Raw genomic sequence first — 25,583 nt, 5'->3', positions numbered from 1 at the left:
CCTATAGCGAACCAATTTTGATGCGGCATCTCTCCCAATTGTAGGGGAGAGATGCCGCACGACGGCATTTTCCTCTGAAATTATGGATGATTGTGCTCATGATCAGAATGCCTTCTAAAAGGTCCCAGCTATTCAACCGATACATGATTTACAAAAAAAAATTGAACAATTTAAAAAAAAACGAAATTTTAATGCTGTGCTGAAAAATTTTCGGCACTCCGTGATGCAATTGAACGCACAAAATCATTAATACAATTTTCGTGAGTAATTAAAACGGATTATTTTACATCTCTAGAGTTATAACTTTTCGAAAGACAAACTCACAATGTCATATTACCGTATAAAAGTGACCCCATATACTCTCTATATCTGAGTGCGGCATCTCTCCTGACGCGGAATCTCTCCCAAAATTACCCGATACTTAGAGACTTCTGTTTCTGTAGCCTTCTACAATATAGAATCCTGAGCCCGTGCCTAACAGCTGCGAATGCGTGCATTTAAAGCGCATCAAAAATATTGAGGGTCGTGCACGGTGCTGAACTAGCCCGGAAAAGTGTGAATTATACGTAAGGTTTTGGATATTATATAAGTGTATAGCATTTCGTTTGTCTGTGTATTGTGAAATGGGTGCATGCAGCAATGCAAACGGGGGATTTCATCAATGTTTTGTCATTTAGAAGCAAGGTGATGCCGGCTTATATGGGAATTTGATGTGTGACCACACTCTTTAATCTGTAACCCGTAATATTTTTGACATATATAGGAATTTCCGATTCCGACAAATCCTCTGGGCCTCGGTTAAAAAGACGAAAATCTTTTCTATATGAGAAAAGCAAAAATGACTTTTTAATTAATGTTAGATTTATAATGGACACTGTCTTTGTCAAAACCATTATTTCGTGCTCCTAGAATACTCGAGATTACCAAAATTTTGCGGGTCAAGTGGCAATTTGAAGATTTCAACGTCAATTTCTAGTGAATATTAAAACTTAAAGCAAAGCCTTGGTATTACATACCGTTGTGAAATTTAAGCTATATTACAAAATCGTTCCAAATCTAAACGGACGGCTCTCCCGTGCCATCAGAACAGCCAAATGCAGCTGAATTACGCATGAAACTATTATAATGGAATCTTTAAATAAGACACCACAATTACTGAATTATAAAGATTAAACATTTGAAAACATAACTCGGCGCACCGTTTAATCTAATTACGACTAAATCTCTTGTATTATCCATTCTAATCCCATCCCATACTATTGTTCTCAATTATACTTTATGGCAATAAAAATTAAAGTTTATTGCATAAATTTCATTTCAGACATTACATAGCTAATGGAATAATAACAAACTTTCCACCGAGAGGAAAGTTTGGGGCACGTCTGAATCAGCAGCCGGCGCTGTATCTGCTTTAGATAATATTTAAATGCTATCGCAGTTCGAAAAAGCACTTCGATTTGGATGCCACAAACGCTTACGTTTATAACATGATTAATGAAGAGGCGTAGCGAATCGAATTATATCCTTTGGCAAACAATAAACAAGCTTTATTTATTCAGGCGTTCATTCTTGAAGCTATTCTACTGAAGTATTGTGGAATTATCGGTGACATGACAACAAAACGTTATCACTAGCCCACGATTTCGTCTGTTGGAATGTGTTTCGTTTTATGGTAGAAGGCTATATTGTACTCCCTTTCCCCTAAAAAAAAATTTAAAATTTTTCAACAATTCACATAAAGTTCTTCGCTTCTACTATAATAATTTGCTATTATGGTAGATACCGATTTTTGTATTTTGTTATTATAGAATCCAGCTTTAAAAAGCATAATTAGTACATTTTTCACTTGAATTACTTTTTACTTGAATTCTAGTTCTTTTTTTCAAATGATTAGAACCCCCAATTTAAGTGTATGCCCCAAAATAAAGGGGTACCCCATTTGAACAAATTGAAATTTAACTTGTCGGAAAACGGGGTGAACATAAAATGGGAGAACATTAATATTTTTTCTAAAGTTTTTCTAAACTCCTTGCTTGATCTCAAATTTATAAGACCAGAAGCTGTTTATTTAAACTTTTCCGAAGAATCAGCTGCCTGAAGATTCTAGCAGCAATAACGAGGATCGACAGAGACGTGAGGTACAAACAACCGAACATGCAGACAATTCTTGACAAAGAAGACGTAATATAACGCAAAACGATTGTGTAGCGGTCATGTCATATTCAGCAATATTTTTCAAATTTAGTAGAACCAGTCTGATTTGTTTGCGCCAAGAGTTAGACAACCTACCGTTGAACGACTCTTGCGCAACACCCTAGCAAATACTCCTCTCCGCGAGGGGAAGAAATTAAATTGCCTGTTGAGATTCTCCTGAAGACGAAAACCATGACGATCCTTCGCTTGGAATGCATGATGGAAAGGGACAGATAGAGCCAAAGGTTAGCTGACAGAATAAAACAGCTAGTAGGGTCGTTGATCTCCGAACTTGTCCGAAGAAATTTGCGGGAAAATACGGGCTTCCTGTAAGTTCGTACGAAATTACCTTCCCTAATCTGAGGATTAACGCTGCTAGTCCATTTCGTCCCAGTCCGCCAAACGTAGTGAAAGTGCGCGTAGTTTGTCCGGTTTAGGTTTTCCAAGTAGGTAAAGTGACGTGATCGTATTCGAATGTTAGGCTAATTACTCTTGTTTCTCCCGTCCAAGTAGAACTCATAGTCGAAGAAGTCGAGAGTGCGTGCGTAGGAAAGTTTGTGCAAAAAGCTACAGAAGAAGGTAAATGTGCTCAGAGTTAAGTGCCATTGACCGATACCATGTGCTAATGACCCCGTTTGCAATAGCCAGACGGCAATCTTTTCTATTTCGCACAGCCAACGACGAACGAGAGAAGGAAGAAGGAACGAAAGCCACACGCGCGTATTATCGGACGAAATTTGAACCCGGCACTGTTACGCCGCCGGAAGGAAGGACGACCCGTCTAAAAGCCGTTCCTTCAATCACCGAAAGATCATCGCAACTTTTCCGGCTGAATAAAGCAAGCATCAGCAGCAACTAACAACCGCTGGTCAGAAACCGGCGCGGCCGATCGATGTGATCGCCCATCATCGCCCGTCATCGCAGCAGAACGATCGACAGCAGCAGAAACCAACAGCAGCAGAACTGGTGAGTCGTATCGTTCTTGCTAATTAAGTGTGAAGGGTGGCGTCCAAGGAGGACGCCACAGTGATTTAAGCCGTCAGAGCGCAAACGCTCGAGAAGTCGTCCACGGACGGCTAGATTTAGGGACGCGTCCATGAAGTGAGGTTGTGTGTCGGCCATTACATTTAGTTTCGCCATTCAAGAACGCCACACACAACCCTTTGACTAATTAGCCACCCGGGTGCAAAGCGATTGCCGTTGATACGCTGGAGCCGTGAGGTGACGTCACCGAAAGTTTGAGGATTGATGGAGAAAAGCACAGTATGGTCAATGAGCACAGTAGGGAGAGAGTACACGCACACAATCAGAAGATAGGCCTAGAAAATTAAAAGTTAATACAAAAATACAAACATGCATAGTAATGAAAATCTTTCCGTCCTGTAGCGTAAATAAATGTTGGTTAGTGTAAACGTACTAAAATGTTTGTAAATTCCTATAGTACTCCCTCAAGGTTTAGTCTCGTTTAAGTATGGTTACGTCACTTCGTTCGGTGTAGTTTTCGTTTCGTTTCACTGTCTTCCGCTTGGCGGAATTTGATGAGTGGTGAAAGCTTCGCTTTCAACGTGTTTGTGCCACCTGGTGAGGAGTGGCTGCAGTTCCAGTGATGATATATTAGGTATGGGGAGTTTCTTACCGCGAATTATTTTGAGGGTGATTAGGTTTTCTGATGATTGCTGCTAGTTGATAATAGGGTCGTCTACCCGACTTTTGGAGGCTAACTTTTGATAAGCCTGTCTGGTTCGATCCTGATTAATTTCTTTTAGGTGAAGCTTCTTCAGGGACTCGCCCTAGGAAGAGTCTCATCCGGGCAAACAAATCTTGGCGTGCAGTCTTCCTACGGGAAGTGGCGCATAAGCTGCACGCTTGCTAGGGATCGACCAGGGCTGGCTACAAATTGGCGCCCAACTGCAGGATTTTTTCGGAATTCTTGAAGTATATTTGGAGAATATTGTTGAAGTTATGATTGTTTTCGTCATTTATTTTCGTTCTTATGTACATTTTTAGTCTAGGTTCATTTTTGTAATTTATGTAGTATTTAGGGTAATGTAACATAATTTGGAGACCGTTTATTTTGGAGAAATATCATCATGCATATTTTTTTTGGAGAAATTTATTGAGGATACAGAAATATTTTGGGGATTCTAAGGAATATTCTTGTGATGTTATCGTTGTGTGGGAACATTTATTAGAGATAAGGGGTTATATTTACCATTTTTGTACATTTTCTATACTATTTATTAAATTTTACATATTCTGAAAAACCGAAATGGCTTCTAAGTTTCCGAGAGCCGACCACTTAACCAATGAGGAAGTAGATTACGAGCTCATGATTCGTGGTAAGGTTGAGGAAACTAAAACTGATTCGGAAGCCAAATACCGACTACTACGAAACCTTTTTTACGAAGATGTGAGGGAAAATCGGGATTATCCGTCGCGGTTTACTATCGAACAAGAGTTCGATCGCGTGTCAAGCATAATCGATGTTTTGAGAGGAAAGTTGGAGAAAGGACCAGATGAAAGGTGCATTTCCCGATTAAAACATTACGCGCTTAGGGTCGCCCGAAGCATAGCTGAGGATCCTGGATCCGAAGCCATGCGTAAAGAACTGATAAGGGAAATTCGAAGTGTGTTGAACAGATTTAGTGGGAAGAAGGGTTCCGAAGATTCTCACTCAGGAGAAGTTGTCGACAATCAGCAAAAGTCATTGGAGTCAGGGAATGATGATAGGAAAGACGAGGAGCACCGAGACGACGGACAAGAACGCGAAGACAGGTCGTCTGATGAGCATTCGAAGCGATCCCTTGGAGCTATTCCCAAAACGGCAAGTGAGGAACAACTACGGAGGGAAAACCAACTTAACGACGAGAACAGAATGCTGAGAATGCAAGTGGCTGAGTTGAGGCGAGAATTGGCAGAATTTAGACTGGCAACCCAGATACCGGATCCGACGAGGTTCGTCAACCCTTCCAATCGAGGGCTTCAAGTTCCTGAGCTGATAAGTAGGGCGGAGTTCGACAGAGAAGCGCAACCGACACCGTACATCCGAGTCAACCATCCAGAAACCGAACGCAGGCAGAGAGAAGAGGTACCACAACGACGATATAGCGGAATTCCACAGACGAGACAGGATGAGTTCGATAGAGGACGAGTGATTCGAAGAGAATCAGTCGAACGACGGATGGAGACAGGAAGCGACCGTTCGTACTACGATGCACGAGACGGTCAGGATCAAGCGCGACAGTTGAGCAGAATGTATGGTATGGAGACGAGAATAGCTGAACGGGAGGATCCAGCTGATAGACGGTGGAGCGACAGACCGAGTTTTTCTCAGTGGGATAGTCGAGGTAATCCCACCGGTGGCCTGCATCGAAGGCAGAGTGCAGTACCCCTGCAGAGTAGCGAGGACGAAGATGGGTATGACGCTGAGGAGTTTCGCCCAAGACGTCGTGTGAATCGACGAATCGCGGATCGCGAGATTCAGGATGCAGACCGGCGTATGGAGAAATGGCATCTAACTTTTAGTGGCGACCCCCGCCATCGATCGTTGGAAGATTTTCTCCATAAGATTCGTAGGCTAGCGCGAATGGATCGGATCGCAGACGACATCCTATTGCAGCGAGTGCATACCATATTACGGGGAGATGCCTACGATTGGTACTTGTGCTACGCTGACGAGTTCCTAGATTGGCAGGACTTCGAGGAGAAAATCCGTTACATGTACGGTAACCCAAATAAGGACCAAGGAAACCGTCAGAAAATCTACGAGCGGAAACAACTTCGGAACGAGCCGTTTTTGACGTTCAAGACGGAGATAGAGCGCTTAAACAAACTTCTATCGTCACCGCTAGATCAGGAAAGAATTTTCGAGGTCATCTGGGACAATATGCGCCCACACTACCGTTCAAAACTAGCGTGTAGAACGGTACGAGATGTGCGAAAGCTTGAGTACTATGCGTACCGCATTGATGCGAACGATCCGGCACTCAGGCAGTGTCGAGAAGGACCGACACGTAACACGACGGGTCTACACAACATCGAGGCTGAAGAGTCGACGGGGTTCTATTCCGAAGCAGAAGAGGTGAACGCGTTAGGAAAAAGGTTCGATGGTGATCGGCGGGCAAAGGAGCAGTCCAAATCGGTAACGCGTGCTCAACAACCCAGTGCCACGCCGGCAATCGAACAGACAAATGGTCCCCTTTGCTGGAATTGCCGCCGAACGGGACATATTTGGCGAAACTGCAGACACGAAAAGCAGTTGTTCTGCTACATCTGCGGAACACCCGGTAAGACGACGGTGACCTGCGAGAACCACCCACGGATTGACCGGGACAGGATAGGTAATCCATCGGGAAACTAGGTCAGGAATGCGCAGTAGGGAACAACAGCATTCCGCCGACGAACGATGTTCCCAGTTCTAGTCCGTTTGAGGACCCGTTTCTGAAGGTGTGTGAAGTAAGGGTCCACACCGAGAGCAGCCCTCACGTAACCGTGAAGATTTTTGACACCGAATACGACGCTTTACTCGACTCTGGCGCAAGTGTCAGTGTAACGAGTATGACCGATATTGCCAAGAGGTATGGTTTGACGATGCAGCGTAGCCCACTGAAGATTGTCACGGCCGATAAAACTGTACATGAATGTCTCGGATTCGTACAGCTACCGATGGTATTCAAGGGAATGACCAGAGTGATTCCGACGCTAGTGGTACCGCAGATTTGTAGAGAGCTGATCCTGGGATACAACTTCTGGAAATCGTTCGGAATCGAGCCGATGATTGAGGGAGACCACGGATTCGAACGAGTGGCCACTGTTGAGACCACTCCAACGGGATATGGAAAGGTGGATACGATCCAATTCACCTTGCTGCCGATCGAGACGCTACCCGCGTTGAAGAATGTTGACCCTGATGCGACGTTGGATATCCCGGCTCTAGAGCTACCGGAACCTTCAAAAACGACTCCGGAGACGGTAGAAACGGAACACGATCTGACACCCGTCGAACGAAAGGAGCTGATTGAAGCAATCAAGAAATTTCCATGCACAACAGCAAATAAGTTGGGTAGGACCTCGTTGTTGCAACACGAGATTCGGTTGACCGAAGAAGCAAAACCGAGAAGACAGCCATGGCATCGGTGTTCACCAGCAGTACAAGCGGAGATGGAAGCTGAGATTGAGCGATACAAGCAGATGGATGCTATCGAAGAGTGTTCGAGCGAGTGGGCCAGCGCTTTGGTACCAGTTCGGAAAGCGAATGGTAAACTACGAGTCTGTCTGGACTCTCGCAAGATAAACGCCTGGACTAAGAAAGACTCGTACCCGATGAGGAACATGGGAGAGATCTTTCATCGTTTAGGGAAGGCGAAGTATTATTCGGTAGTGGATTTGAAGGATGCCTATTTCCAGATTCCTCTAAAGGAAGAATCAAGGGACTATACGGCATTCCGCACACCGCAAGGCTTGTTTCGGTTCAAAGTTTGTCCGTTTGGTTTAACAAACGCACCGTTCACGATGTGCCGGCTTATGGACCGGGTAATCGGATTCGATCTCGAACCAAACGTTTTCGTCTACCTGGACGATATCGTGATAGCGACGAATTCGTTCAGTGAGCACGTGAGACTACTGAAAATAGTAGCAGAACGTTTGGCAAAGGCAAATCTGACGATATCGCTTGATAAGAGTCGATTTTGCAGAAAGCAGGTGACATATCTGGGGTACCTGCTAACGGAGAGAGGAGTATCCATTGACAATGCACGGATTTCGCCAATCCTCGACTATGCTCGTCCGAAGAACGTGAAGGATATTCGGCGACTTCTCGGTTTGGCAGGGTTTTACCAGCGCTTCATACGTGACTACAGTCGCATCGTAACTCCGATATCCGACCTGCTAAAAAAATCGAAGGCTAAGTTTGTGTGGACAGAAGCAGCAGAGATAGCGTTTGGAGAGCTAAAAGCAGCTTTGGTGTCGGCACCGATTCTGGGGAATCCAGACTTCGAAAAACCGTTCACGATCGAATCTGATGCGTCGGATAACGCGGTTGGTGCAGCACTGATACAGCACGTTGATGATCAGCCGAGAGTGATCGCATACTTCAGCAAGAAGCTGAGTAGCACGCAACGGAAGTACGCCAGCGTAGAGAAAGAATGCTTGGGTGTGTTGCTAGCAATTGAGCATTTCCGCCACTACGTTGAGGGTTCTCGCTTCAAGGTGGTCACCGACGCACGTAGTTTGCTGTGGTTGTTCACGATCGGGGTGGAATCGGGCAATTCGAAGTTGCTAAGGTGGGCTTTGAAGATTCAGTCCTACGACATCGAACTGGAATACCGGAAGGGAAAGAATAATATACTGGCTGATTGCTTGTCGAGGTCAGTGGAGACGATATTTACTCTGACCGCCGATGTCGAGCATCAGGAATTAGCGGCGAAGATCCAGAAAGACCCAGCGAGTTTCCCGGATTTCAGGGTGATAGATGGACTGATCTTGAAGTACGTCAAAGGGGACAAAAAAGTGGAAGATGCACGATTCCAGTGGAAGAGATACCCGTCGAAGGTAGAGCGGAAGGAAATCGTCCAGGAAATTCACGATCGAGCTCATCTCGGTCCGGAGAAGACACTAGCAGCGGTGAAGGAGCGCTATTTCTGGCCACGAATGAGCAGCGAAGTGAAAAGGCAATGTCAGGCGTGCCTTGCATGCCAAACTAGTAAAGCGACAAACCAGAATACGACCGCGCCGATGGCAGAGCAGAAGAAGTTGGCTCAGTATCCCTGGCAGTTCTTGGCTATGGACTATGTCGGTCCACTTCCAGCTTCCGGCAAAGGCCGAAGTACATGTCTCCTCGTCGTAACTGATCTCTTCAGCAAGTTTGTGTTGGTGCAGCCTTTTAGGCAAGCGACCGCGGAAACGTTGGTACAATTTGTGGAAAACATCATCTTCCTGCTGTTCGGTGTTCCGGAAGTGATCCTGTCGGACAATGGGACACAGTTTACTTCAGCGATGTTCCAAAGTCTGCTAGCGAAGTATAACGTGACGCACTGGAGAACCCCGAACTACCATCCTCAGGTAAACGATACGGAACGAGTCAACCGTGTAATCACGACAGCGATACGAGCCTCCATCCGGAAAAATCACAAGGAATGGGCCAATAATTTACAGCAGATAGCCAATGCCGTGCGCAACTCAGTCCACGACGCAACTCGCTACACTCCGTATTTTGTTTTGTTCGGCCGGAATATGGTTTCCGACGGTAGGGAATATCGCTATCTGAGGGATTCGCAAACGACCAACGATGGTCAGCTGAAGAACGAGGAAAGGGAGAAAATGCTCGAAGAGGTTCGGGAGAACTTGAAAGCGGCGTACAGCAAACACTCGTCCTACTATAATCTTCGCTCCAATGCCAATTGTCCAACTTACTCTGTGGGTGAGAAGGTTCTGAAGAAAAACATGGAACAATCGGACAAAGGCAAGGGATTTTCTGCAAAGCTGGCCCCCAAGTATGTGCCAGCCGTAGTGAAAAGGGTAGTAGGAACCCACTGTTATGACCTTGAGGACTTGAAGGGGAAGAGACTGGGAATTTTCAACTGCAAGTTTCTCAAGAAACTTACCCTTTCAAGTTCAGCTTTAACATCGATCACTGGTTGATCGAATAAAAGTCAAGCTATGTACCTCTCAGTATTTACTGATTGAGACAACGCACCATGATGCTTTTGCTCTGGTTGCAGAAAATACTGTACCGCAGTTCGTAAAGTTAGCACTGTCCTTCAGACAGTGCACCTCCACAACAACTTTCATTTACTGGGGGCATCCTTGTTGCTAAGATCTTCATTCTAGCTCAAGAAGAACTTTGCGAACGTGTTGGATTATGGTCATTTTAGATCTCCTTGAGTTGCAGCACTCTTGAGTATAAGACATTTGTTACTGAACGAACAAGTTCCCCTCGACCAGAAGACAGAGCGAGTCCTTGATTTCATCAGGACGATGAGCTATAAAACCAAGAACTCGGAGCCACCAGTGCGTTGATGAGGAGTATCGCAATCATTAAACGAGAAGCAATAAAGCGTGAGTTTAAGACTGGGGAATCTTAAACGTTGATCGTGAAATAAGACTCAGAAGTCGGCAGACAATGTTGAGCAAACCCGAGTTAATCGAGCTGTCAGTAACAAATTGCTTTAGCTGAATAGCGTTGCAATTTTAAAGAAATCGGCAGTGTTCCTGGAAATTTAACCATGTTTGAAAAAAACACAGGTTGTATTGCATCGGGATACACATACCTTGTTAACAACCTATACAAGACTTGTGGGTGGAAGAAGAAAGGGGATTGTGCCTTTGCACGATCACCCAATGTATAAAAATTTTGTAAATACTATTTTTCGGATATAAGTAATGTTAGTTTGTAGTTCACAATGTTTCCTTATATCTATGTTAGTACTTAAAATTATTGTATATTTCTTTATATTCATGTTATTTGTTAATTGTTATTTATTTCTTTGTTATTTATTTAAGTGTTTATTTATTTATCACAATATTTAGCAAAAATTTTGGGATTTAGTGGGTTAATGTTTAATGTGGGAGTTTATGTTAAATGTAGGTTCTTATTGAAGTCTTCCTTGGGGGTGGATTTCGCATCTTGGGTTTTGCCATCCGATTGTTCCTAAAATGAAAAAGAAAACATTAAAATTTGTTCACACACTTACCTTTAACTGGAAGTCAACTTCCCTTCTCGGCATCCGTTATAGCTGTCTTCAAATAGGCCGTTTGAGGCAATTCCGGGTCAGCATGGCAGCAGTCCGTCCAGCGCCAGTCCCGCTAAATAGTTCCGGCCCCGTGCCGTGGTCCACATTCATGTCCAGTCCAGCCGCATGCGACATCCTTCGATTCTGAAATTCGTCAAACGTTTGTTAGCCGGTCTGGCAAACATTTAAAAAAAATCATTTAAACTCACCAGCATCAATTTGTCGTCCGCTTCAAGAGTCCAAATCCGTCCGTCCAGAACAGTCCAGTGCCGCGCGGAAACATCCCAGCCTTCATCTGAGTGGGTTTGTTTTGGTTGGTCCGTTTCAGCCTGAAAATACAAGAAAAACAACAAAAATTAGTTGACTCACCTTCCATTACGTTAGCCGTCTTTCGGAAACGTTTTATCTGCACGTTTTTTGGGCCATTTCGGTATAATATTTGGTAAATTACCTGGAAAATGTACAATTAACACACAGCACAACACATCACTTGCAATAATTTTTTAGTTTGACGTTTCTCTTCGTTGCGGGTTGGTAGTTCAGTGTATGCGTGAGTTTATGAGAGCTTTAATAGGGTTGGGAACTTTTTCATTTTCGTTGCATTTCGGTTTTGTCGAAAGTTTTTTTCGACGTAGGAAATGTAACGTGAGATGGATTTATGGGATATGTGGTCATTTAGGGTATGTGTTCGTATTGTCGGAATACATCCGGCGTTAATACATAACCAAAATGATTGTTTAGGGAGATATTTTCGGGGGATATTTTCGGGGGATTTTCGGGGGTTTTCGGGGGATATTTTCGGGGGATTTTCGGGGGATATTTTCGGGGGAATTATGTGCAGATTTCTCACTAGCTGAACTATTTCGGCGTTAGAGTCACTGCAAAGGAAATTATGAAGTTCAGTTCTGCGTTTTGTCTAGTAGAAAGTGTTTATTCAGGGAAGAGCTCTGAGGTGCTTTCAAAAGACAAAACTGTGCGGTAAATTGAGTGAAGGGATACATTTCCAACGTAAGGATTGGAGTAGTTCTGGAACTCAATAAGCCTGTTTCTTGTATTATTAATGAAGTTATATTGGGAATTATGTTGCATTGAGAGTCGTAAGAAACTCAGTGTATGTTGTAGTGTTGGGGTTTCGGCTTGATCTAAAATTTCAATATTTTGGTATCAATGCCAGTAATTTGGGATTTGTTGCACTATTTGAGTGTTATATATCTGAACTACCGGAGCGCAGCAGGGGAAATGTCAAATCCATCAGTATTTCTGTATTCAAGGCGAACCTAGGGTTAGTTGTACATAACATTTTGTAAATAGTAGTTGTAGTTTTTTTTTTCTATTGTTAGTCTTAGTCATTTTCGTATTGTCCCTTACGAAAATTTGGTATTAATCCTAATACCAAATTTTCGTAAAACAAGCCTGGTGTTATGTAGCGGTCATGTCATATTCAGCAATATTTTTCAAATTTAGTAGAACCAGTCTGATTTGTTTGCGCCAAGAGTTAGACAACCTACCGTTGAACGACTCTTGCGCAACACCCTAGCAAATACTCCTCTCCGCGAGGGGAAGAAATTAAATTGCCTGTTGAGATTCTCCTGAAGACGAAAACCATGACGATCCTTCGCTTGGAATGCATGATGGAAAGGGACAGATAGAGCCAAAGGTTAGCTGACAGAATAAAACAGCTAGTAGGGTCGTTGATCTCCGAACTTGTCCGAAGAAATTTGCGGGAAAATACGGGCTTCCTGTAAGTTCGTACGAAATTACCTTCCCTAATCTGAGGATTAACGCTGCTAGTCCATTTCGTCCCAGTCCGCCAAACGTAGTGAAAGTGCGCGTAGTTTGTCCGGTTTAGGTTTTCCAAGTAGGTAAAGTGACGTGATCGTATTCGAATGTTAGGCTAATTACTCTTGTTTCTCCCGTCCAAGTAGAACTCATAGTCGAAGAAGTCGAGAGTGCGTGCGTAGGAAAGTTTGTGCAAAAAGCTACAGAAGAAGGTAAATGTGCTCAGAGTTAAGTGCCATTGACCGATACCATGTGCTAATGACCCCGTTTGCAATAGCCAGACGGCAATCTTTTCTATTTCGCACAGCCAACGACGAACGAGAGAAGGAAGAAGGAACGAAAGCCACACGCGCGTATTATCGGACGAAATTTGAACCCGGCACTGTTACGCCGCCGGAAGGAAGGACGACCCGTCTAAAAGCCGTTCCTTCAATCACCGAAAGATCATCGCAACTTTTCCGGCTGAATAAAGCAAGCATCAGCAGCAACTAACAACCGCTGGTCAGAAACCGGCGCGGCCGATCGATGTGATCGCCCATCATCGCCCGTCATCGCAGCAGAACGATCGACAGCAGCAGAAACCAACAGCAGCAGAACTGGTGAGTCGTATCGTTCTTGCTAATTAAGTGTGAAGGGTGGCGTCCAAGGAGGACGCCACAGTGATTTAAGCCGTCAGAGCGCAAACGCTCGAGAAGTCGTCCACGGACGGCTAGATTTAGGGACGCGTCCATGAAGTGAGGTTGTGTGTCGGCCATTACATTTAGTTTCGCCATTCAAGAACGCCACACACAACCCTTTGACTAATTAGCCACCCGGGTGCAAAGCGATTGCCGTTGATACGCTGGAGCCGTGAGGTGACGTCACCGAAAGTTTGAGGATTGATGGAGAAAAGCACAGTATGGTCAATGAGCACAGTAGGGAGAGAGTACACGCACACAATCAGAAGATAGGCCTAGAAAATTAAAAGTTAATACAAAAATACAAACATGCATAGTAATGAAAATCTTTCCGTCCTGTAGCGTAAATAAATGTTGGTTAGTGTAAACGTACTAAAATGTTTGTAAATTCCTATAGTACTCCCTCAAGGTTTAGTCTCGTTTAAGTATGGTTACGTCACTTCGTTCGGTGTAGTTTTCGTTTCGTTTCACTGTCTTCCGCTTGGCGGAATTTGATGAGTGGTGAAAGCTTCGCTTTCAACGTGTTTGTGCCACCTGGTGAGGAGTGGCTGCAGTTCCAGTGATGATATATTAGGTATGGGGAGTTTCTTACCGCGAATTATTTTGAGGGTGATTAGGTTTTCTGATGATTGCTGCTAGTTGATAATAGGGTCGTCTACCCGACTTTTGGAGGCTAACTTTTGATAAGCCTGTCTGGTTCGATCCTGATTAATTTCTTTTAGGTGAAGCTTCTTCAGGGACTCGCCCTAGGAAGAGTCTCATCCGGGCAAACAAATCTTGGCGTGCAGTCTTCCTACGGGAAGTGGCGCATAAGCTGCACGCTTGCTAGGGATCGACCAGGGCTGGCTACAATTGCCATTCAAAATCCTCACACAATGGGGTAGAGGATTCTTGAAACAGCTAACTTCGAACGACAAACTCGAATCGGTGACCACACCGTCGATCTCAACTTTGTGAGTGGGAATGTAGGCGCGGGAGCCCTTCATAAAAGACTTGCAAGTAACGAATATCCAGCGGTCCCTTCGAAGACTGCGAGGCTGACGACAAGCAGCAATGGACCAAGTGGAGTGGAGACGGCTGCTGCATACAGCAAGAGACAACAAGGCTCTAGCCTGAACGGTAAGGTAAGTAAGTAACGAATATCACAATTCTGCGCTTATCTGTGTCGTCTTTTGAGCTATCGGTCACTGATTATCTTTGATCCGAAAGAATATCCGAGTATGTTCGACAAAGTTCCACCCGTATGCTTTCAAACGGGAATACGGAACGTACCAAAAATACTCCGCAGAGAGTGCCATAAGATCACGCTACGGCCCTGTCTGTAGTCCAAGATTTTTTCCCCGTTGAAAAGTGTCGGGAAGTAGAAGCCCTACTCCAGAATTAAAAAAAAAATTGGTCTTGTGGTCAGAAATAGTCCTCTATCGTTCATTTAGGGCAGTTTGCCATGGCGTCACCTGCCGATGAGCAGTAAATGCATTTTTCCTAAGAACACTATTTCACAAATTAGAGGAGGAACATTTTACAAAACAGTACCCTATTTTTGAACTTGGAAATACCGGCTGGAAACCGTCAACTGTTTTTCTGGTTGTTTTCCCATCTGTATCGGCATACCTGATGATGTTTCGTTATCCCGTGGAACAAGTTTGATTGACTGAGTAATTTCAGCGGGTCAATGAAAGCCAACCGAGATGAACCTTTTCTACGGTATATTGCGGCAGTAGATTTCGTGACAAGAGTCTTTGAATTATTAATAGTCGCTCTGCCGTGTCCGACTGATTGACAATTCGATCATTAACGAAAAAAAACTTCTATAGGCTAAGTATTTATTGCAAAATCAGTGAATCTTTCTGCGCAATGTTTATGCCCCGCGTCATCATAGAAATAACTCAGTACCGTATGCTTAACTTTAAGATCCCTACGTGTCAGTTCTGTAAGCAGACAACAAGCCATAAGCACAAACCGCTAAATCATATGCACCGGCGGAATTCCTGGTTCTGAGTCGTAGGTTGCTTAAAATAGCGGCTTAGTCGTACATCTTGAGGAAAGACCGAGAGCTGTTGGGTGGGCTAAGAATGATACACTGTTCAATTGGTTGGAAGCATCTTATCATCAATACGAATGATTGAGTATACTTGTATTCAATCACACTAATAACACATTATATTAATAACAAAAATACATATTTTCTAAATTTGTGGTAAGCTTTCCGGATAGTGTGTTGATTTTTCAGGTCTCTGTTCGGCAAAGATAGATAAAGATTGTTATTATTACGTAGGGCGACGAGCCGTAGAAATTTATTTAATTAGAAGACAATCTTGTCTGTCGCGGTAGCACGTGGAACGATATCACGTTTGGATCTGTGACGGCGTAAAGAAAATCGACCGTACTGTTCGAGATAGTAATTTCAACTGTTTTATTCGTGCTTCGTTTAACAATAGGATGCCAATTGCTACCAATTTTGCATGTGTGTTTGTGTTTGATCATGATAAGCGAAATCAGTGATAATGTTATAGCAAGATTTAAATTTAAGGTAGCATGCTCAATTGTAGGGTAGGATATTTGTGTTTACATTTAATTCATATATAGATTTGTAGTTCATAGAAAATTATAGTTTTAGGGTTACAATTTAGTTAAGAGCAAATTAGTTTTAAGGTAAAATAACAATTGATGATAATGACCAGCGTTCGTAACAGGCCGGGGCCCGTTGAACTACAAAGTTCAACTATTCATTGTCGTGAGTCTCGTCCTTTGCTTCTACGTCATCCTTTTCAATGGGCAGTATACACAGCTCGGTTGTAGCTCGCTGGAAGATACCTGCAGCTGTCCTGACATTGACTACCCGCACAATGCCATCTTTTCCAGGGAAAACTTCGTCGACTCGTCCTAACGGCCACAGCAAAGGAGGAACGTTGTCACGTTTAAGCAGAACCATAGTACCGGTTTCTATTTTGTCTGGAGTTGATCGCCATCTAGACGGCCTGTTGTGAAGCAACCCAATGTAGTCCCTTGACCACCGCTTCCAAAGATCTTGGACCGATTTTTGCATGACCTGGAAGTGTTTCAATCGATTAGTTGGAGTGCTGCTGTGATCCGGCTCCGGCAGTGAGAATTGGGACTCGCCCACCAGAAAGTGGCCAGGAGTCAGGGCATTGAGGTCTTCAGGATGATTGGAAATGGGAACGAGGGGACGGGAATTTAATATGCTTTCGATTTGTGCAACAGCGGTACGGAAGTCATCGAAAACGTAGATCGTTTGTCCCATGATGCGATAAAAGTGATGTTTGAAGGCCTTGACCGCGGCCTCCCAAAGACCACCGAAATGTGCTGCTCGGGGTGGTATGAATTGGAATTGGACGCCTCGTTGCAGCAAAACGGATTGCACGGCTGCTGATTGGAGCTGTTGCTTCAGCTCTACTCGCATCTCCCGTATTACGCGATTCGCGCCCACGAACGCGGTGCTGTTGTCGCAGTGAATAGTTCGTACACGACCGACGCGACTCAAGAACCGCTTGAGTAGGTTTACGCATGCCGACGACGAGAGACCGACGACGACGTCGAGGTGGACCGCTTTTACCACCATACATGTAAACACTGCGACCCAGACTTTGACCGACGCGCCTCTTCCCACAAGCGGTCGCACGAGAAACGGACCGCAGTAGTCAAGCCCAGTGCTTTCAAACACCTTGGCCGGTGTAATGCGTACGCTCGGTAGTGGACCCATGAATTGTTTGCATTCTCGTGGCCGACACCGGAAACAGGTGATACATTGATGAACCGTCCTTCTGGCCAAATCTCTTCCTCGTAATGGCCAAAACCTTTGTCGTATGGTGGCCAACAGTAGCTGAGGGCCCGAATGAAGTGTTTGCAGGTGGATTGAGCGAGCTATTAAATTCGTCAGGTGGTGTTTTGCCGGTAACAACATAGGAAATCTGGTATCGATCGGTGCGGAGAGCCGTTCCAAACGTCCTTTAAGGCGCAATAACCCGAAACTGTCCAGAATCAAATTTAAGTTCTTCAAAGGTGATTTGGAGGATATATTGGAAACGACGTGTCTATCCTTTGCCTCCAGTGATTCGATTTCATCCGGGAAGCATGTTCGTTGTACAAGCCGAACAATCGATTTTAGAGCGTGATCATATTCTACAGGGTTAATAAACCCGAACAATCGGTTCTCATCGGTGACCCGACAATTGTTTATAAAACGGTAACAATAGGCAATAGTTTTTAGCAGTGGACCGAGTTGAGACCGGGAGGTAATCAAAGTATCATCTAGTGTGATTGTTGATAATGAGATAAGTGGTTTTCGCTCAATATTGTGTAATTCTTGAGCCGAAGAGGATAGTCCTACTATCGCTGGAGGCCAGCTGTTGATGTTGTCCGTGATAAATGATGGACCATTCCACCATAAATCGCTTTGAATGAGTTGGTCGGTGCTAAGTCCCCGCGAAATATGATCGGCTGGATTTTGGTCTGTTGGGACATGGCGCCATTGATGACCCTTTGTGAGCCGATTGATCTCGGCAACGCGGTTGGACACAAATACTCGCCAGGATGAAGGGGGAGAAAGTATCCAGTGCAACACAACTGCAGAATCTGTCCAGAAAGTGGTCTTGCCCGAAAATTGCGTTGACTGGCTGACAGTGTCGACAAGCTGGCTTCCAAGGACTGCGGCACATAATTCCAAACGAGGAATTGAGACAGAGCTGACAGGAGCCACTCTAGATTTAGCGATGAGCAGACGACTGTGAGAGCTTCCATTTGCATCGGTCGATATTATGTAGACGCAGCAGCCGTAGCCCTTTTCTGATGCATCGCAGAAGCAGTGCAGTGCGTATGATGAATCAGCTGAGACCAGGACCCATCGAGTAATTTTTAACTCCTTCAACCTATCGATAGATGAACGGAACGCCAACCACCAGTCCCTTAGTTCGTCTGGAAGTGGCTCGTCCCATGCCAGTTCGCGCTTCCAAAGCTGCTGTATATATATTTTTGCGCTTGCAACAACCGGCCCGACAAGTCCCAGTGGGTCGAAGAGTTGGGATGCCTCAGATAGCACAATACGTTTTGTTACCGTCTTCAAGGGTGGGAGTGACGGTACCTTGAATCCAAACTGGTCCTGTTGAGGGAACCATAGTAATCCGAGAGTTTTTATGGATGAGCTGCGATCGAGTTCCAGCGCTGCTGAAGGTTCACGAAGCTCAGGCGGAATGTGCGCGAGAATTCCTGGTTCGTTTGCACACCATTGTCGAAGATTGAATCGCCCACACTTCAACATTTCGATGACTTGATTGCAGGTTTCGACGACGGAATTTAGGTTGTTTCCTCCAAAAAGCAAATTATCGACATAAAAGTTTGATCTCACCACGGGCGCGGCCAGTGGAAAACGTTCCTTTTCATCCTCGGCGATCTGATTCAATACCCTCGTTGCTTGAAATGGAGCAGCAGATGTACCGTACGTGACGGTTCGTAGCTGGTACAATTTTAACGGTTCCGACTCTGATTTCCTCCAAAGGATTTGCTGTAGAGATCTATCGTCCGGATGGATGAGAATTTGCCGAAACATTTTCTCAATGTCGGCGGAAGCAACGTAGCGATGGAGACGAAAATTCAGCACAATCGATAGGAGGGTTGGCTGAACGGTTGGCCCAATATGTAGAAGGTCATTGAGCGATATGTGGTTACTGCTTTTCGATGATCCATCGAAGACTACTCGGATCTTTGTTGTCGTGCTATCCGGACTGTGAACAGCATGATGGGGCAAGATAAACTGCGGTTTCGCGGCGCGGAATTCCCCCTCCTCCATGTGCCCGAGCTGCTCGTAGTCGTTCATGAAGTGGGAATAGTTCGAGTGCAGAACATGGTCTGCGCGAAAACGACGCTCGAGTGAATTGAAACGGCGCTGGGCCGTTGACATGGTGTCGCCCAACAGTGGCAACTTTTCTTGGCGAGTTGCATATCGAACGATGTAGCGACCATCCGAGGCTCTTGAGTGTGTTGATTGGAAATGGTCCTCGCACAATTGTTCCTCCTTAGTGAGCGCTTTTCCATGCTCGAATCCCTCAATTTCCCAAAATCTTTGCAGGTGAGCATCCAGTTGATCATCAACCGAGGCGACGTTGCACACCACAGGGGTCATTTGTCGCGAGCTGGACTTACCCGCTACGACATATCCGAGTGCTGTTTTCTGAAGAGTAGGACAACCGTTACCAAGATGAATCTGCTCTGGCTGAAGGAGCTTAATAAATAGCTCAGCCCCTATCAGCATATCAACACCGGCGGTAACGTGAAACTGTGGATCAGCAATTGGTAGGTGTTTCGACAGTTTCCAGTGGGCGATGTCTACTGTCCTGGCTGGCAAGACGTGCGTCAGCTTAGGCAGCACGAGACAGTCTAATTGACTGCTGAATGTTCCGAAACGAGAAACAATATTCACTACAGCACTGCTGCGAACATTCACGATAGACTGTCCTACTCCACTTACAGGTTGGTTGATCTTGGTGCGCTTTAGGCATAGTTTTTGACAAAGCGATTCCGAAATACAATTCGGTTGCGATCCACTGTCCAATAATGCACGGGCAAAGTGGAATGATCCGTGCACATCTTGTACCTTGATGAGTGCGGTAGGTAGAAATACAGTGGATTCGGAAGCGGGAACAGAAGGAACAATTGTCTGGCAGGTTGGAGGAGGCGATGATACGAAATTTTCCGAAACCGACGTCTGGGAAGGCGCGAAAACCGACGGCGGCGAGTACGACGACGAGTTCAACGAAAACGATTGTAACGATACGGGGGAAGACTGCGAGAGAGCAGATCGGACTTGGCCCGACTCGTGACTGGAACTACCCGTTTTGTGAGTTCCAGTGGGAATTTGTCGATGACCAGACCCGGACGTTGATGGATGCGACGGGGCTGGACCGAGATGAAGAAGTGTATGATGTTTTTGGTTGCAATGCTTGCAGACGCCTCCAGTGCAATTTTTAGCGAAGTGTTGCCCTTTCAGGCAATTGATACAGATACCGTTTCTCTTCACTACATCGAATCGTTGTTGAGGAGAAAATCCACGAAAAACATCACATTGAAACAGCAAATGAGCGTGATTGCATGCCACACATTTGGCGACGTGTTCAGAGGTGGTAACATGCGAAAAGGTGCGAACTTTCGTTTGCTTTACATCCACAGCGGTATTCGTGTTTTGGTGGGAGAGCTTAAGAGACTGCAGCATTCTAGCGCGCTTGTGAATGAAATCAACGAGATCTTTGTAATTTGGCCTTTCTGTCTCCGAACATTCGGATTCCCATTCTCGTTGAGAGCTTGGATCCAAACGACTGCTCAGAAGTTCCACTATCACTGAATTCCAGTGGTCCTTCTCGTCTTCAAGTGTGTCCAAGATTTGTATGTGCCTTTCAAAATTGTCGACAAGATCTGATAGACCTGATGCTGATTCCTTGCGGACAGGAGGAATGTTAAAAAGTGCCGACACATGTTGTTTCACAAGTAGATTTGTATTATCGAAGCGATCGGTTATAAGTTTCCATGCAATCGGGTAATTGTTGCCCGATGTTTGAATGGATTGAATTATCCGAGCTGCATCACCCTTAAGTGAAGCGCGAAGGTAATGCAGCTTCTGGATATTCGGCAACGTAAGATTCTTATGGATCATTGAGTCGAAAACATCGTGGAAGTTTGACCAATCCTCAATGTTTCCATTAAATTCGGGGATTTTAATCTCCGGCAGGCGGACCCCAATAGCCTGAGGTGGCGGCATGTGGGCCGGTGAAGCTAACGGGCTGGGAGGTGCAGGGGGTATCTTACTCGACAACGATCCTTTCAATTGAAAGAATAGACTTTGAAATTCGGATCGTCCCTCGGAAAAGACCGGCTCACCTACTCGAAGGGAATCAATCTCATTTTCTACTTCTTCGAACTCCTCCCAAAGCGCATCGAGTTTTTGTAAACGGAAGGGAATTTCATTAGCTTGTGCCGCCGTATAATTTTCATCAAAGTCCTGAATTAATTTGGCCGAACCAAGTATGTTGGTGCGCCGAACATACAATAATTTATTGTGCTTTGACTTTTTGGTCATTGAACGTGACATCATTATCGTGATTCACTTCCACGTGGTTTAGATTATAATAAAGCGTACCCACCTGCCTTTCAGCTTCAACTTAACCTCACCCGTTTATCAACGTGTCCAACGAGTCTCGGCAGTTCCAGATTGTAACCACTGCCCGAGATGAATTTCCAGAAGAGGTTTCCAAATTCGGTAACGACCGATGCAGGTGCTGCTGAAAGTCCTCCCAGAATTAGACGAAACGAAATATGGACCGTTAGTGTGTGGTTGCAGGTGACGGTCCTAAAGATGACGCTTCTAAAGATGACGCTGCTATTGTTTCGATGAGGCCGGTGAATATCTTAGAAAATCCGATGATCCTTGCGGGAAAACGACTGCTATTCTCAAGTCCCGGGTTTCGGCACCATTTGATTATTACGTAGGGCGACGAGCCGTAGAAATTTATTTAATTAGAAGACAATCTTGTCTGTCGCGGTAGCACGTGGAACGATATCACGTTTGGATCTGTGACGGCGTAAAGAAAATCGACCGTACTGTTCGAGATAGTAATTTCAACTGTTTTATTCGTGCTTCGTTTAACAATAGGATGCCAATTGCTACCAATTTTGCATGTGTGTTTGTGTTTGATCATGATAAGCGAAATCAGTGATAATTTTATAGCAAGATTTAAATTTAAGGTAGCATGCTCAATTGTAGGGTAGGATATTTGTGTTTACATTTAATTCATATATAGATTTGTAGTTCATAGAAAATTATAGTTTTAGGGTTACAATTTAGTTAAGAGCAAATTAGTTTTAAGGTAAAATAACAATTGATGATAATGACCAGCGTTCGTAACAGATTGCTTTGAATATCAGTTCAGTTTAGTTTTTGAAATGCATCTATGAATCTTCCATGATATAAATTAAGTGTCAAACATCGTAACACCATACAATCTAATTCTCTTTCACTGAGAAAAAGAGATCCATTTTTGATACGAAAGAACCAATTTGGACTTTGTTCGGTTCATAAAATAGTTTTTCTCACTTTTCCATTCAAATGTTTATCTCGGTAACGAAAGGGAGCAGCAATCGCTCAAATAATTGACACCATCTTTAAATTTCTTTAAATTGCGATGTGGTTGTAACATGATAACAACGAAACATGTTCAGGAAAATGTAACTGAGATCCATGAAATCATTAGCTCACTATGCCAATATTAATAAAGAGATTAAAGGTTTGGGGGGGAGGGATTTGATGAAAATCGTGATTTTTTCGAAGAAAACTAAAATTTAATATGAGTTTGATAAATTATCGAAAATTCAGAAACATAGGTTGTCTAACAGATGTCATTCCAGTCTACACACAAGAAGAATCAACATGGAACAGTTTTCAAACCTCTATAAATCATTTTCTTGTATAATATGTCAATGAAGTCAAAGATTGTGATTTTTTAAGTGGAATAAATGTTCGAAAAAAATTTCAACGTTCAAGATCACCTAATATTGACTTTGGAGGTTTGACAACTTCGAGAAGTTTTCCAACATAAAACAGCGCATGCTTTGATATAAATATTTTAGTGATTAATTCTCATAGAGGTAATTATGGAAAATTAACTCTTCAAAAATAGCAAAAGACTTAATGCCTTCAGCAAAGTTATTGATAATGTCATTTTAAACAATTTTGCTAAAAATATGAAGGCTACATTAATGCAGCATATCGAACTTAAATAAACATACTATATTTCCCCTTAGTGAAGAAAAATTTAGGTAAAACTATTTTTTCTGCACCAAGGAGAAAATTGTTTAACCCTCAAGAAGGCAAGGGGTCTCAGAGGCCCGGCTAGTTACAGTTCCCTAGTTTCAATTAACTTATAATTTGAAATTCAGATGATCGAGCGTTTTCGGGCCCTGGATTCTCTCACTGATAAAACAACAAAAAGAGGCTTACGATTTCATTGAGTCTTAGGAGCGATGCTTCTTTAAGTCACAATTTTAGCTTGCCTTTTTGAGGGTTAAATTAGTTATGTAATTTGCGTTTCGATTTCATCTCATCAGAATCTGACAGTACAATGACAGGACTAAGCTACCGCCGAATTTATGCTAGATCCAAAAAACGGAAACACTTTTTGTGTTTCTGGGCAAACCCTGTATTTGTGTAATTGTATGTTTTGTAAGGTTCAGAGACTTGAATACAATGTAAATTTATTGTTTATTAACCGCAGAAAAGATTTTCCAAATACAGTAATATCAGAATAACTTGTTGTAAAGGTTTTCTACTACTATATTTCGATACTCTGAATATGTGGGAAATTCATGTCTTCGAAAAAGTTTTTTGAAATAGCATTTTCGAAAACTTTGCTGGAGACCTTAAGTCTCGACCCAATTTTGCATGAAGAGTAAATTCTCAATAATTATTTATAAGAGGATTAACCGCCAAAATTATTTTATCAGAAGATGAGCAGTTTTACGTTTTGAAATTCTTCAATGTTACTTAACTTCGAAATTTCACAGTTACGAATGAATGTGATCGTGACTGTTAAAAATATATCGAGCATTGATTTTACTTTTCTTCATTATTCAGGCTCACAACTTGACAACGAGTCCTATTACCTAGTACAAATTTTAGTACACAATTAAATTCAGCACTCAAATATACATTATTAATAACCATGAACTTGAAGTATATTGAAATATTTATTAATTCCAATCCTGCTCAGAGGCTATTCATATAGTTTATAATACAACAAAAATCAAATGCTCATAAAAACCGATCCTGATTTTCTGCGAATTTTGAAATGTATGCAGGTTTTCGGTGAACAAGTATATAGACAACCTATTCAAACTTAGCTTCCCATTCGAAAAATTGTCTCTAAACCATATTTTGGAGCATCTTTCCTAAAATTAGACCATAATAATTCAGACAGTTATTTTATTTTGACCTGGTGCCCAGCAAGTAATGGATTTCTACGATTGGATATCGAAAAATCTGTGCTTATCAACAATGCCAGTTGTATCTTGGACAACTACAGTAGCGCAACTCTTCGGCAAATTAATAATATCATCAACGAGAACGGACGTACATTGGACCTCTGCTTTGTAAGTGCCCGGGACTACGCTCCGTACTGCTGCGCCGCTCCGACACCTTTAGTCCAGCATGTGCGCCATCATCCCCCACTACATCTTGTACTCGCTGGTAACCTAGGAGTGAGTTTTGAAGACGTCTCAAGCTCTATCGTCTACGATTTTAAAAACGCTGACTACGACAGCATCGTTAGCACGCTGTTGGATATAAACTGGGACGAAAATCTTAACAATGATGACGCGAACGAAGCAGCGATGACGTTTTCTAATATTCTTAACTACCTAATCGACCGTCATGTGCCAAAACGAACAGTCAGCACAAATCAACACCCTCCCTGGCAATCAACAGTGCTTAGACGATTAAAAACTGCCAAACGAGCCGCATTTAAAAAGTTCTCGAAGCATAAGACACTTGCATTACGAAACCACTACTTTCAACTCAACCACGAATACAAACAGCAAAGCAGACGTGCCTTTTTTAGATATCAGCGAAACGTCGAACGTCAACTGAAATCCAAGCCCAAGTCGTTTTGGAAATATGTGAACGAGCAGCGAAAAGAATCCGGGTTACCATCTTGTATGTCATTAAATGGAGTTTTAGGCACCGACACTAAGGAAATTTGCCAATTGTTTTCCGACAAATTTTCAAGCGTTTTTTCCGACGAGAACCTTTCCCCACAACAAGTCGCTGCCGCTTCAAATCTAACTCCTTCTCTAGGACGAACCATCAACCGAATTTGTGTCGATAATGCTGCCATTCTTGCAGCAAATTCCAAGCTGAAAGCATCTAGTTCCCCGGGTCCAGATGGCGTTCCTTCGATTTTTGTCAAAAAGTGCATCAGCGGGCTTCTTGAACCACTTCGGCGAGTCTTTGTGCTATCACTCAATACTGGAACATTCCCTTCCTGCTGGAAAGCAGCGCACATGTTTCCAGTTCACAAAAAAGGAAACAAATCGAACATTGACAATTATCGAGGAATCTCGTGTTTAAGTGCAGTATCAAAACTATTCGAGCTGGTTGTCTTAGACCCTCTTTTCTTTCACTGCAAACACTACATTGCAGACGATCAAC

General features: G+C 43.6%; 3 protein-coding genes across 6 annotated transcripts in view; 2 read left to right on the top strand and 1 right to left on the bottom strand.

Annotated features, from left to right (window-relative positions):
* The window catches only part of LOC131690836 (TWiK family of potassium channels protein 7-like), a 359,592-nt gene that overhangs the window by 131,645 nt on the left and 202,364 nt on the right, over window positions 1-25,583 (top strand). The window lies entirely within an intron of this gene.
* LOC131690835 (uncharacterized) lies at window positions 1,905-6,569 on the top strand. 4 transcript variants are annotated; one of them, XM_058976895.1, is made up of 3 exons: window positions 1,905-2,639; window positions 2,707-2,772; window positions 2,838-6,569. In XM_058976895.1, the coding sequence occupies exon 3, from the start codon at window positions 4,463-4,465 to the stop codon at window positions 6,551-6,553; it is 2,091 nt and encodes a 696-aa protein (XP_058832878.1). In that variant the 5' UTR covers window positions 1,905-2,639; window positions 2,707-2,772; window positions 2,838-4,462; the 3' UTR covers window positions 6,554-6,569. The 4 variants fall into 4 exon arrangements, with proteins under 4 accessions (XP_058832878.1, XP_058832877.1, XP_058832875.1 ...); XM_058976894.1 differs by having other exon boundaries at window positions 2,707-6,569; XM_058976892.1 differs by having other exon boundaries at window positions 1,905-2,772; window positions 2,842-6,569.
* Window positions 16,101-21,473, bottom strand: LOC131687379 (uncharacterized). The gene has a single exon (XM_058971463.1). It carries the CDS (start codon window positions 21,471-21,473, stop codon window positions 16,101-16,103), a length of 5,373 nt encoding a protein of 1,790 aa, XP_058827446.1.

Source organism: Topomyia yanbarensis, chromosome 3, assembly GCF_030247195.1.
Source record: "Topomyia yanbarensis strain Yona2022 chromosome 3, ASM3024719v1, whole genome shotgun sequence".
In the NCBI taxonomy this organism is placed as follows: domain Eukaryota; kingdom Metazoa; phylum Arthropoda; class Insecta; order Diptera; family Culicidae; genus Topomyia; species Topomyia yanbarensis.
The sequence above is the reverse complement of the archived record's forward strand: the minus strand, read 5'-3'. Positions and strand labels throughout refer to the sequence as shown.